The sequence below is a fragment of the Hibiscus syriacus genome, unplaced genomic scaffold, assembly GCF_006381635.1.
Source record: "Hibiscus syriacus cultivar Baekdansim isolate YM2019G1 unplaced genomic scaffold, ASM638163v2 tig00111095_pilon, whole genome shotgun sequence".
Classification (NCBI taxonomy): Eukaryota; Viridiplantae; Streptophyta; class Magnoliopsida; order Malvales; family Malvaceae; genus Hibiscus; species Hibiscus syriacus.
In genome coordinates, this window is record NW_024062980.1 from 108,471 (window position 1) to 120,426 (window position 11,956).

At 35.3% G+C, this 11,956-nt stretch overlaps 1 protein-coding gene and 1 pseudogene across 1 annotated transcript; both read right to left on the reverse strand.

Annotated features, from left to right (window-relative positions):
• Positions 1-707: 707 nt before the first annotated feature.
• Positions 708-6,103, reverse strand: LOC120152620 (annotated as a pseudogene).
• A 4,081-nt stretch (positions 6,104-10,184) lies between these two features.
• LOC120152753 (F-box/kelch-repeat protein At3g06240-like) lies at positions 10,185-11,138 on the reverse strand. The gene has a single exon (XM_039164905.1). The coding sequence runs from the start codon at positions 11,136-11,138 to the stop codon at positions 10,185-10,187; it is 954 nt and encodes a 317-aa protein (XP_039020836.1).
• Positions 11,139-11,956: the final 818 nt, after the last annotated feature.

Genomic DNA, 11,956 nt, shown 5'->3' on the forward strand with positions numbered 1-11,956 from the left:
TTCTTGTACTATGCGATAGTTGTTGATTTGGTCTCTTTACTCCAATTTGTTCAAGTTTAGTCCTTGAAATTCACAAGTCTTAGCCCTGAGACTAGCAGAAACTGTAAGCTTTGTTAACTAATATGACGTGGCTTTTTTTACTTGATATGATGTGGTTGTTTTTTTTTTGTGTGGTTATTACGTGAGAAAAAGCTGATGACATGGCATGACAACAAGGACCACATCATTATGTTATCCATGTCGGTATAAACAAAAAAAGGAGATAAAAATGCAAGAAGGAAACCCAAGAACTGAACATTATCTTTCACAAGAGAGGTGTTGAGGATTTTTTTTATTGGTTCAATTGTTTACCAGTAAGTTTATAAACAAAAAAAAAAAAACTTTTAACTGCATCGACCCCTCACTCTCACCTCTTCTGATTTGTATTTTGCTTGATCCACAACCTTTTTAGGATCTTAGAAATAATTTCTTTATTCAATTTCTTAAAATTGTCCATCATTTTACTTAACCCTTTTTGGAAACTCTTAATTCCTCTAGGAAAGTTAATGAATTTTCTGGGATTTTTTCTGGGTTGTGCCGTGTGTGTTTCTTTGTTTTGGCTGAGGTGTTTCTTTTTTACCCTAATCTCTTTAAACATTTGGCAAAATCGTTCCAATCAGTTGAACGGAGATGGTAATATCTTTAACAATCAAACTTTACTCCCACGGTTTTACTATTACCTCTTGCACCGACGGCAGTTAATTATCATCGTCGCTGCTTATTTGGGATTCACCTTCTTCCCCATAAAGAACGTCATCTACATCATCATCGTCATCTTCACTTTCATCCATGGGGTGATCGCTCGTGGAGTTTTGACTTTTGATCTGAGATGCCTTGTCGATCTGTTTCGAAAACATAAGGAATACAATCAAGCACAACAAATAATATAATCCACATAGGAACATTAAGTTACGAGCCTGTGTTGTTACGAGCTGCAATCGCCCGGATAACTGAAGTGCTGACCCTCTCGATTTAGTATTCTGGAAAAAAAAAGGGGGGGCATTGTGAATCTTAATTACAGTTACTATATTAATCTCATTTTCTTAAGATAACGACAGGATAATTACACACAGGAAGATAAACGTGTAATGACTAGGTTCCTGAATGTCTGTTCCTCGTTGCTGTATGCACCTGGGTATGATCATAACCCGTTCTGTGCTACATCAAAGGCATTGTCCTCTTTGAGAACCATTGGCCCCTCAAGCATTGTAATTTGCCGGTGGCCTTCCTTGGTTAGAGAACCAAGGGACACTTGCGGGTGAAAAATACTTGAGAAGCCGATGGCTCTCCGAAAGAACGATACCTTTCACAGCATAGGGTGATATGGCAAGGTTATTTTGGAACCCAGTCATTACCAAAAGAAAGCTTGATACAAACAAGGGGTAGGGAATTTTCCATTTAGAAAAGTTACCTTCGATAAGGAATTAAGCATCTGGGTTACGGATTCTCGAGGCAATATAAAATGACCGTGAGTCAGCAATAACCATATATCCACGGAAGAACATACTTTCCACTACATGTCCTGTTGAAGAAACTAAAAGCGTGAATGTTCAAGCATATCATGTCTGTAGCTATTTTCTTGCCAGAAAGGATAAACGAATAAGCTTAAAATAGAGTAAAACTCTAGAACCAAGTTATTGGACTGGGTGAGATGGGCATGTGCCCCACACATGTTCAATTGCCCCCCCCCCCCGCGGTTTGGAGACCTTCAAAGGTCATGTATCCCCGAATCCATGTCCGATAAGTGTCGGATACACGTGTAAGATGAATATACCAACAGAAAAGAAGAAAAGTTGGAGCAACATAGGTTTAGCTGCCTAGCAAATAAAATAATGAAGCTTCATGCTTGGTTCAAGCTTAAGATACTAAATGTGAGAATTTTTATCGTCAATCTACCAGTATTCCGACAAATATCAAATCAAATTGATAGACTGGAATTTTACTAATATAAAATTCATCTCCCAGTCGAAGATAGCTATTTTACTCAAATTAGTGTGTATGTCAGATACGTGTATGTATCCAACATGGATATGTTCTGCTTATTTATTACATATACACAAAAACACACATACATTTCCTGTATTTGAAGGTCCTTGGAGGATAGTTATTTTATTTGGAAATCGAATGAGCGTTAGATACGTGCACGTATCCAACACAGGCATGTTTTGGGTTTTTTCTTCTTTTTAACAATGTTTTCCATGTATTTGAAGATCCTTTTCATACCCATGTCGGAACATGTGTCAGACACAAATACTTCAAAGGAAAATGTAGAAATCAAAGCAACTACGGAAGACAACCTATTAACCTCGTTTTGACTGGTTTTAATTATGTATCTGCGATGTTGCTCCAACTCTTCATCCGTGTCCAATTCATATACCAAAATGGGTATGGGGATATAATTCTCTAATGATCCTCCAAATACAAAGAGGAGCTTAGATAAAATCGAGCATACCCATATATGGGTATCCGACACTCACATCAGGGAATAGGTTACTGGTATATAAAATGTTAGAAGGTAGAGAATGCAAGTAACAAAGACTTAACTAACCTTGATTGCCACGATTTCATCAAGTTTTCAAGCAACTTATGAGCATCACAAGGCTCCATAGGAGAAATAACTGCTCTCATCTGATAATTTAATTCAAAAATTAGCTAAATGAAACAAAATAAATCTTAATTAAAATAAAATCGAAAGATATTTGCAATGATAAAACATAATTTGCATCTTTATCGACTGAATACAAACCTTCTTTGGTGGAAAATTAGCTTCAAGATTAATACCATCAAATAGCATAGAATCAAGTGGAAAGCTACATGTATTAAGTATTCCTAGTGATTTTAACTGATCCTCCATGCAAAGAGTTTTTTATCCTGCTTCCAATTTCATCGAGTAATCTGCATAGGCCAGAATAATTAAAAAATTGGTAATGGAATACTAGCATTGAAAGAAGGTTGACACAACATATACAAAAAAATACTGCAAGAAATTAACAAGGATTCATATTGCTTCCATCCAGTCCTTTGTTTCAATTTGTTTTCTATTATTGAACTCTGTATCAGCATTGATTTTCCGGCTTATGGCACATTATTAAAGATTAAGCTCCAAGCACTTGAAAATTTGAATGCTTCATTTACCTTTTTCTGCCACGCATTCCAGTTGTCTCACAGAGTTGAAGGAATCAGTCATTACATCGTTAGCACCAACTCCCAAACTTCTATGTCTATACTCTTTTTCCTCATGAAGATGAAAAACCTTTGGGACTGGAAGTGCAGCATCCTCAGCATTTGCAAGATCCAATGCAATTACTATTTACATAATATGAAATCAGCTATCATGCAAAACTGATCAAAGATAACATAACATGATCCTATATATAGACTCACAAGCATCAAACCCAAATTGCATATGAACAAGAAACTAGCATTAGAAGTCTACAGAGCAAAGAAAATTGTAAAAGAAGCATTTAAGTAATCTACTGCGAGAAGTCGAAAACATAATAGGAGCACATAAACAGAAATAAAAGATAAATAGAAGTTTTTTTTTTGGGGGGTGGGGGTGGGGTGGGAATTGAACCAGGCAAAAGGACATTACCATTTTTGCATCCCCAACAAATAAAAATACAGATAAGTATAATGTTCAACTAGATGAATCCAAGAAATCAAGAAAAATAATTAAAGGTTCAAGTTTTTTTGTATTGAGGGGTTCTGCGAGAATGGAAGGTTTACGACACATTGCAAATGATTCAGAAGTTAGTATTCCAGCATAATCATGAATTATGGTCACATGTACCTCTATTCTGGTCATTGAGTCCTTTCTTTGATTTGTTAAGGGGTTGGCTCCTTGGTAAAAGGACCCCATCCTGAGAGCTACTCAACAATATGTCCGAGCCATATTGCACCACAATTTTCTGAAACAATGGCTTTACCAACAAACCATTGGCAAGAAACACATGCACGGATTCTGGCTTGGGAACACCTTGCAATTTTGCAGCAAATATTGCAGGCGCACCTTTGTGATGTTTAGATATACTATCTTCCGAAGATATTGAAAGTTTCGTGGGCTTAGCATTGCACAATGTCTCAACATCCTGAGCATACCAAAAATAACAAACACCAGTTTCCGAAATCGCAAAAATGTAGATCTCCTCATCAACACATATGCTATCTATGAAGACAGCAGGGTGATCCATTGCTAAAACACAACTAGCGGACTGCTTTTTGCCGCCTTCTGCTTTCCATACAGCTATATATCTTTCAGCAACAGCAGATGATAGGATAAATTTTCCATTTTCAGTAAATATCATGCACCGAACAGATCCCTATGAATTTAAAAACAACTAATTAACTAATGGAAAAAGGAAATAAGATTACAAGAATGACTGTACATATCCACTTAACTGGATGACCACAAAAGGCACATAAACTTGAAAACACTTACAGGATGTCCCGTGAATTTCTGTATCTTTTTGTGATTAGAACAATCAAAAGTCTTCAACTGTGCAGCTGCAGTGACTAACCTCTTGCCATCTAAAAGAAGGGTTGGAATCCAAGTTATAGCATTAGGAAAATGAAACAAAAATCAAAACCAGGAAAAAACGATTTCAAACCAACACAAGCAAGGGAAGCTCCCATAAGCTATCTAATGTGTTATATGACAATTGATGTTTATGAATATGCAAACAAGTTGGTTTAATGTGGAAGACTCCCACTATCATTCATTGACCACTAGCATAGTAACATATGTCTGGTGTACCAAAGAATAAATGATTGCCTGGTAAAATAAATACCATCATCTAAGACAAATTCCATATCAAGATGATGAATTCAGCATGAAGTACGTTTTGATGGAGTAGAAATCAAAGGCAGAGCACCAAGAGTGCTGCTAACACCTACCTGATGAGACAGTCATACAGGATATGGACTTTGTTGAGGCTCTGAACTTCCCCAAAAGGTTTCCGGTCAATGAATCAATTTTGCAAACCATCCCATCAGCCCCAGCACTATAGATACAAGAGCCATTCATAGCAAATGCAATAGCACTGACACCCCTGTGAGATATTATGAGAGAAAATTAGCAGAGAAAACAATACTAAGCAATAATAGATCTAAATGACTAATGCATTCATCCAAAATAATCATAAGCTCATTACAGTACATTAGAATCTTGTTTAGTTTTTCCAGTATGCAAAATGCCTATTAAAAAGGACTGAGCTATTAAGTTTCACAATTTCCTGGGATCTCATTCAAGGGAGTTGAAAATTTCAGATGTTTTTATATTTGCATACGGTAGTAGTTGAATTTCATCTATTACTCACAGTGACTTCACTTTATCGTGAATTTCCACTTCCACTTCAGATAATTGCTATATCATATTAGATGCTTTGGGGTTCAAAGGTAAATTAGGGGACCAAAAATTAATTCAACAACATGTGCAATACCCAGGATGACAGTCACTAACTTTCCACTTCAACTGACCATCAGACACATCAAGTGCTAAGACATCGCCACTTCCTGTTCCCAATACAAGCAAAGAACTTCCAAGTTTCCTTTTCTTCTGCAAAAATAAAGTGTTTTGGTTCAAAAGTTAGCTATCATAGAAGAAAAGGCATGTCATCAAAATTCTGCAAAATTGTTTTATAAACATAAAATGACGAACCTTTTTGTCAAAAGACAACCACTTCATACATTTGTAATCAATTGAAAGATGCCCTCTTTCTGCATTAGCATATACGTTTGTTGCTTCGCTTGATACAATGTCTGCAAATTCGGTTTGAATTTGACCCTTCAAAGTGTCCCAAATCTAAAAAGACAAAAATATCTCTTTTAGATAAGATGCATAATTGTTCACGTTGAACCATAAAATGCAACCTCTAGTCCTCAAAATCATCATTAAGCTCTTGAAATGATTTTAGCTACCTTTATACGACCATCTCCAGCACTAATAGCAAAGTAGTCCAATGAAGGACTAAATGCTGTCAAGATATCCCTGATGTTCGAGGAACCCATATCCTGACCTATCGAAAGGTAAACTGCATTAGCATATGCAAAAACACAAATTTCTCAATTCAAAATAAAGAAAACCCAAAGCTGAAGACAAAACCAAAGAGAAACATAAGTAATACCCAAATAAGAATTCAACTGAAAAATCCAATCCATGGATTAAAATTCAGTACATCCCCCCAATGGCTCTTCTTAAAGCTAAACTTTCAATAAGAGTTACTCAGTAAATAATAAGCTTCAAAAAGGGTACAACAAAGAACGAAGATAAACTCCCAATGGTTTTTAAATGAGGCTCCAAGTTCTTTCAACAAAGAGCTTTATTTGTTATTCTATTAAGTTTAAAAGTGGGTTTAAAATACCCATGACCATTAAAGACCTGAATAGCGTGCAAAAAGAATTCACGTCAATTGCAGAAGCAGTTGGCGGTGGTAAATATCACTGCAAAGTGAAACAGATAACATAAACCGAACCGTAACCCAAAATCTATCCCTCATCTATTTTTCTCTTATAAGGTGGCATGGTCCTATGGAATGAATTTTTGAATTTTTGGAATATTAGTTCGGTCCTTCCAGGAAATGCCTAAGAATTTTTACTTGCTTGAAATGACATGATGTTTTTTTCTTCTATTTGATCCTTAATTCCGGGGTAGTGCTTTGGATCATTTGAAAATTTAGGAATACCGTGGTGTTTGAAGGAAGATCTTTGGATCACATTGAGTTATTTTTCATGGCTAGGCTAAGGTTTGCTTCTTGGTTCTTAGCTAAGTTCAACGAGACTACTATTACTAAAGACTCTATGATAAGTGATCCATCTATTGCAGATTTCTGTTCTTCTTCCAGAAATTCAACTACTAAAATTGTGTGTTGGATTCCTCCTCCAAAGGGTTTTCTAAAACTGAATGAAGATGCAGCAGTTTGCAATGATTGGCGAATGAACGGTGTGGGTGGTTTACTAAGAGATGAGGCTGGTAAGATTATGGGTTCTGTTAAAGAATCTACAAATCCAGGCCCTCCAATTTTGCTGGAGCTTATTGCCATCAAGAGGGGTGTACTTATTTTTGAGCATATTCTTCAAAGGTTTAAGAATCGGTGGATTGTTGAATCTGATAGCAAACTTGTTGTGGATTGGGTTAATAATTTAGATAGTTGTCATGGTGTTTTCCTTCATCTAGTCAAAGATATTGTTGCCATGATAAGAGTTTTGGAAGGAGCTATCAAATGGGTTGACAGAACGACAAACATAGAAGCTGATAGCTTAGCTAAGGCTGGTATTGGGTAGTTATTGTTTGTTGGGTTGGGGTCGAGAGACGGCTAGGGCCAGGAACTGGAGGAGGAGGAGGAGGGGCTTGTTCGGTGGCGGGATGTTCGAAGAGATGTTTAATTTAAATAGCTTAATTTATACCCAAAATTTATTTGTATATAACTTTAGGGTAAACTACATATTTGGTCATCCTTCTATTTCCATATTTCTGTTTTGATCATCATTTTTTTAAATCATGCCTAATGTTATATTTCATTTCTATTTTGATAAATTGCAGTTAGGTTAACTATTCTTTATTTTAATTAATCTAGTACGATTATAAGGGTTAATATATGTTTTAAAGACTCTTAATCATTTAACAATGAACGTTCAAATACCCTGCATTCACTGGTGTTTGAATCCGGAAACTATAGAGATAACAATCATTCATTCAACCACTCACGTCATTTGATTCATGTTTAACTATTCACTTAACGGAAATGATGATGTTACAAAGTATAATAATAATTTTAGTCTTTTAAATTTATACATTGTATCGATTTAGTTTTAATTTAAAATAATTTAATAAATTCTCAGTATTTTAAAATTTATGTATTTACTCTCTTCATAGAATATATTATTTAATCATAAATAATAAATTATTTAATTAAGTATTGATAATAATAATAAGATAAAATACACATTTGACATTTTGTTTATCATTTAAATGAGATAAAATAACAGGTAAAGAATTCTCAAATTTAAATATTGATAATAAGTATATTTGTTCGAGTTTCTTGGTTAGATTTAATTTTTCCTTGTATGGTCCTTATATGATCTTAAGTTACTAGTTTTGTTTCAATGATTATAGGAAATTTTCCTAATTATATGCTTAATTTACAATTGTGATTGTAAATCTTTATTGTAATTTGAGATATTTTCTATTTTGAATAAAATTAATTGCTTCTATAAAAAAAATATTGATAATAAGTTAAATCTGATTATTATTATTTTTGTATGTACTCTATTATCATTTCATGTCAATGGAAAAAGAGAAATAACTAAGCTCGTAATGAAATTATTTGACTCCAGCTATTTTTTTCAACACCAGCTTTCTTCCTTCTCTTTCAACCAACCACACTGATTTTTTTTGTTGCTTCCACCGGGTATGTATGAACAAGCTATCCCCTCTCCCCCGTTTATAATATTATCACCCCTCACCCATCCCATGAAACCAACAATACACCAATAATGCACTGTACCACTAAGCTACCATTCATTCACGGGTGCATGCATTCATTCACGGGCAACACCATTTATTGTTTCAGAGATGCCTATTGAAGGCGTATGGAAATCTTGTAGTCTTCACCTTGAAGACGTGTAGAAATCCCGGGGCCTTCAAATTTCTCATGCAGGTTGAAGACGTGTAGAAAACATGGAGAGTTAGGCTTGAAGACGTATAGAAAGCTTGAAGTTTTCTCCAAGTCACATGGATTGCTATGTGTCTTTAAAAATTACTCTAGACTTCACCCTATTTGGGGCAATGAACAATGGGTTGGATTATTTGAGGAAATAATTATTCCAAAAGCATTATTCCGGCACTTTTACCGATGAAAGCTTTACATTGTATTTTTTTAATATAATTTTTTTTTCAAATTTATGAAAAAACATATAAACTCTTACTATACGTTTGCCAGACATAACATATATGCATCCAATAAATGCCTGATTCCAAATGACTTTAATCTCTTCAATCCAATAGACAACCTCTCCATGTTTGTCGAAAATAAGCCAAAGCCCATGGTGGTGATTGGTGAAGAAGCTCTGGAAGGTTGAAGACAATCAACCATAAACAATTTCCTCTTTGCATACTTTCTCGCCTGATTCGCCATTGAAGACCTTCAAGCAAAAGGTTTGTATCTTACTGCCCTCTTTACGAGATTGGTTCATCCATATCAATTGAACGTTAAACCAAACTTCTTCCACGCCATAGATTTCCACGACCCAAAATTCATATAATGAATGTCAATAAAACCTTATACAAAGATTTCCCCAAGCCTAACACGATACACAATATACCGACTACTAACACCCAAGAAGACACACTGAAAGACACCTAATAAAATTCGGTCAAGACACAAAGAGTTCCCCAAGCACTAACACGATACACAATATACCCAATCCCATCATAATTGACAAACTCCATACAGATACGAACCACCTCGAAACAAGAAAACACTATAAATTGGGAGGACACTCACGCCCAAAACAAGAAAACAGACAGCATACAAAGGAGACATCCATTTCAAACAAATCGACTCTTGTCATACAAATCAAATCAAAGAACCAATCAAAGCAATCAACACTCAAATCAGACATCCATTTCATCTCTGCAGCCATAGGTCACAATAATCATATCCAACAAATATAATAAGATACTTACACTACAACACATGGATTGAACTTGTTCTTCCAGTTTCTACGATAACACATATAGGATGACAAAGACAACTCCAATCAACAATCGTTAGAAGATTGTGGGCAGCAAGACTACCCAAGGCTGAAACCAACATGTTTCATCGAACTTGGTTTAAGCTCCTCCTCCTTGACCTCATGAAAGTACAAATTGACCCTAGAAACATCACAAAGAGTATTCTGAATCTAAAACCTCATACTCAAGCAGAATATCAATACAAGTTCCACCATAGAGACACCAAGGCCAACATGGATAAAAACCAACATTAAGAATGACGATTAAAAGCTTCGAATACACACATCAACCACTTAACTATAGACCTTCCAACCTTCAAATATGTATGATTAATTCATATATAATTTACTACGAAATTTATAAAATTATTGAACAGAACAAACAAAACATAAAAACATATAGTAGAATTATATATTTATAACACAAAAGTTCTAACATCTAAAGAGAAACTAGGCTCTCCACGTATGAAAAACCATAATAAGCTTCTCTCGGCATAATTCACCCTTCTATGAGTCTTATCTCGATGATTATATATGAACAAACACCCATTGCTTATGATCAAAGCTTCTTCACTCCTCGGAAAATCGAGCACGAAGGGCATGCTCCGATAAATGAATTTCAAAACAGTCCTTTTCCACGAATTTTCCTTGCCATGGATTTCCATGACCAAAAATTCATAAGATGTTTCATGATTATACCCAATACAAAGATTTCCTCCCAATGAAAGCAAATGAAGCCATACATAATCATCTTGGTGAATTGGTGTCGTGATCCTCGAGAATTCTTGGTTCGATAGGTCAAAAGCAGTGATGCTCACAACCGATTCCGATCCGTACAAAGTAATCCAATGGATAACTCCATTAACGTGTACACCACCACCTATGATTTCTGCATCATGAGGGAAATCCCCAATGGGACTCCATGCACAGTATTTTAAAGAGTAAACTTCTACCATGGTACGGTCAATTATCACTACGACCTTATGATCATCGTGCAAGGCATCGTATCCAAACCCACCTAATAATGGCTGTGGTTTGGGCTTATTTTTGGGACCATGACTGCACAGAATTATATTGTTTTGTCTGGTTGATGGATTAACCAACGCTATGTTCCGTGGATAAACATAAACACACAACAAGCCATTGCATGAATCCCATACATGCATAGTCCAACCATTATCTATGATTTTCAGGCCGAACGATGAATCCACCTCCACCAGCTTCACTTCGTTTCCACTAAACAAACGTCCGTAATCCAACTCGAAACGACGAGGACGCAAGACGCATATGTCTGTCTCTGACTCAATAGATTGGCTTATATCCATCACACATCTCCCTCTCTTGGACTCAATAGATTGGTTTAGTTGCATCTTCACAAACCGAGTATCGGAGATTAGGTTGCACCATACCTTCGACGTGCACTTGAACCGGCAGAGAGATTTAACCGGCAGTCTTGAAAGAAATCCCTACAACCACATCTTCAGGGACTTGTTTCATAGTCTTTGATTGACATCCAGGTGCTGCTGCTCCGGCTTGTTTTCCTTTTGGGTTCATATCGGCGGCCGTCTCCCAGATTCACACATTAAACCCTAAAACTTCTACAAGCCTGTACTTATAGAATATTAAACATTTAGGGTAAACTGTACCAGTAACCAGCGAATTATATCTCTTTTTCATTTTGACCACAATTTTTGATTTTTTATCAATCAGGCATCCAACTATTTAAACGCATTAAATCATGCCATCAAACGTAATCTTAATCATTGATGTAAATGATTTAGATCACTCAATGATAGGAGACTCAATTATAAATGGATAGGGTTGAACAAAACTTGACTCGACACGAAAAATTGATTTTTTCTACTCGACTCGATTCGAAAAAACTCTTGAAATGACTTCGAGTTGTAATTTCATAAACTCGACTCGGCTCAAAAAAATTCAAGTTCAAATCGAGTTGTAAAATACAACTCGAATAACTCAAAATTTTTAGTAATTAGTAGATGGATTTTTAAGTTTGAGTCGAGTCCCTCAATTCTGTATAATATATGTATATCACAAATGAAAGAAATATACATGTATTATTTTTTTTATCAAAAATTAAACATGAATGTATTGTACATGATCATAAAAATAATTTAAATTGAAATCAAATAATACCATAATATTATAAATATTGATAATTAAATTT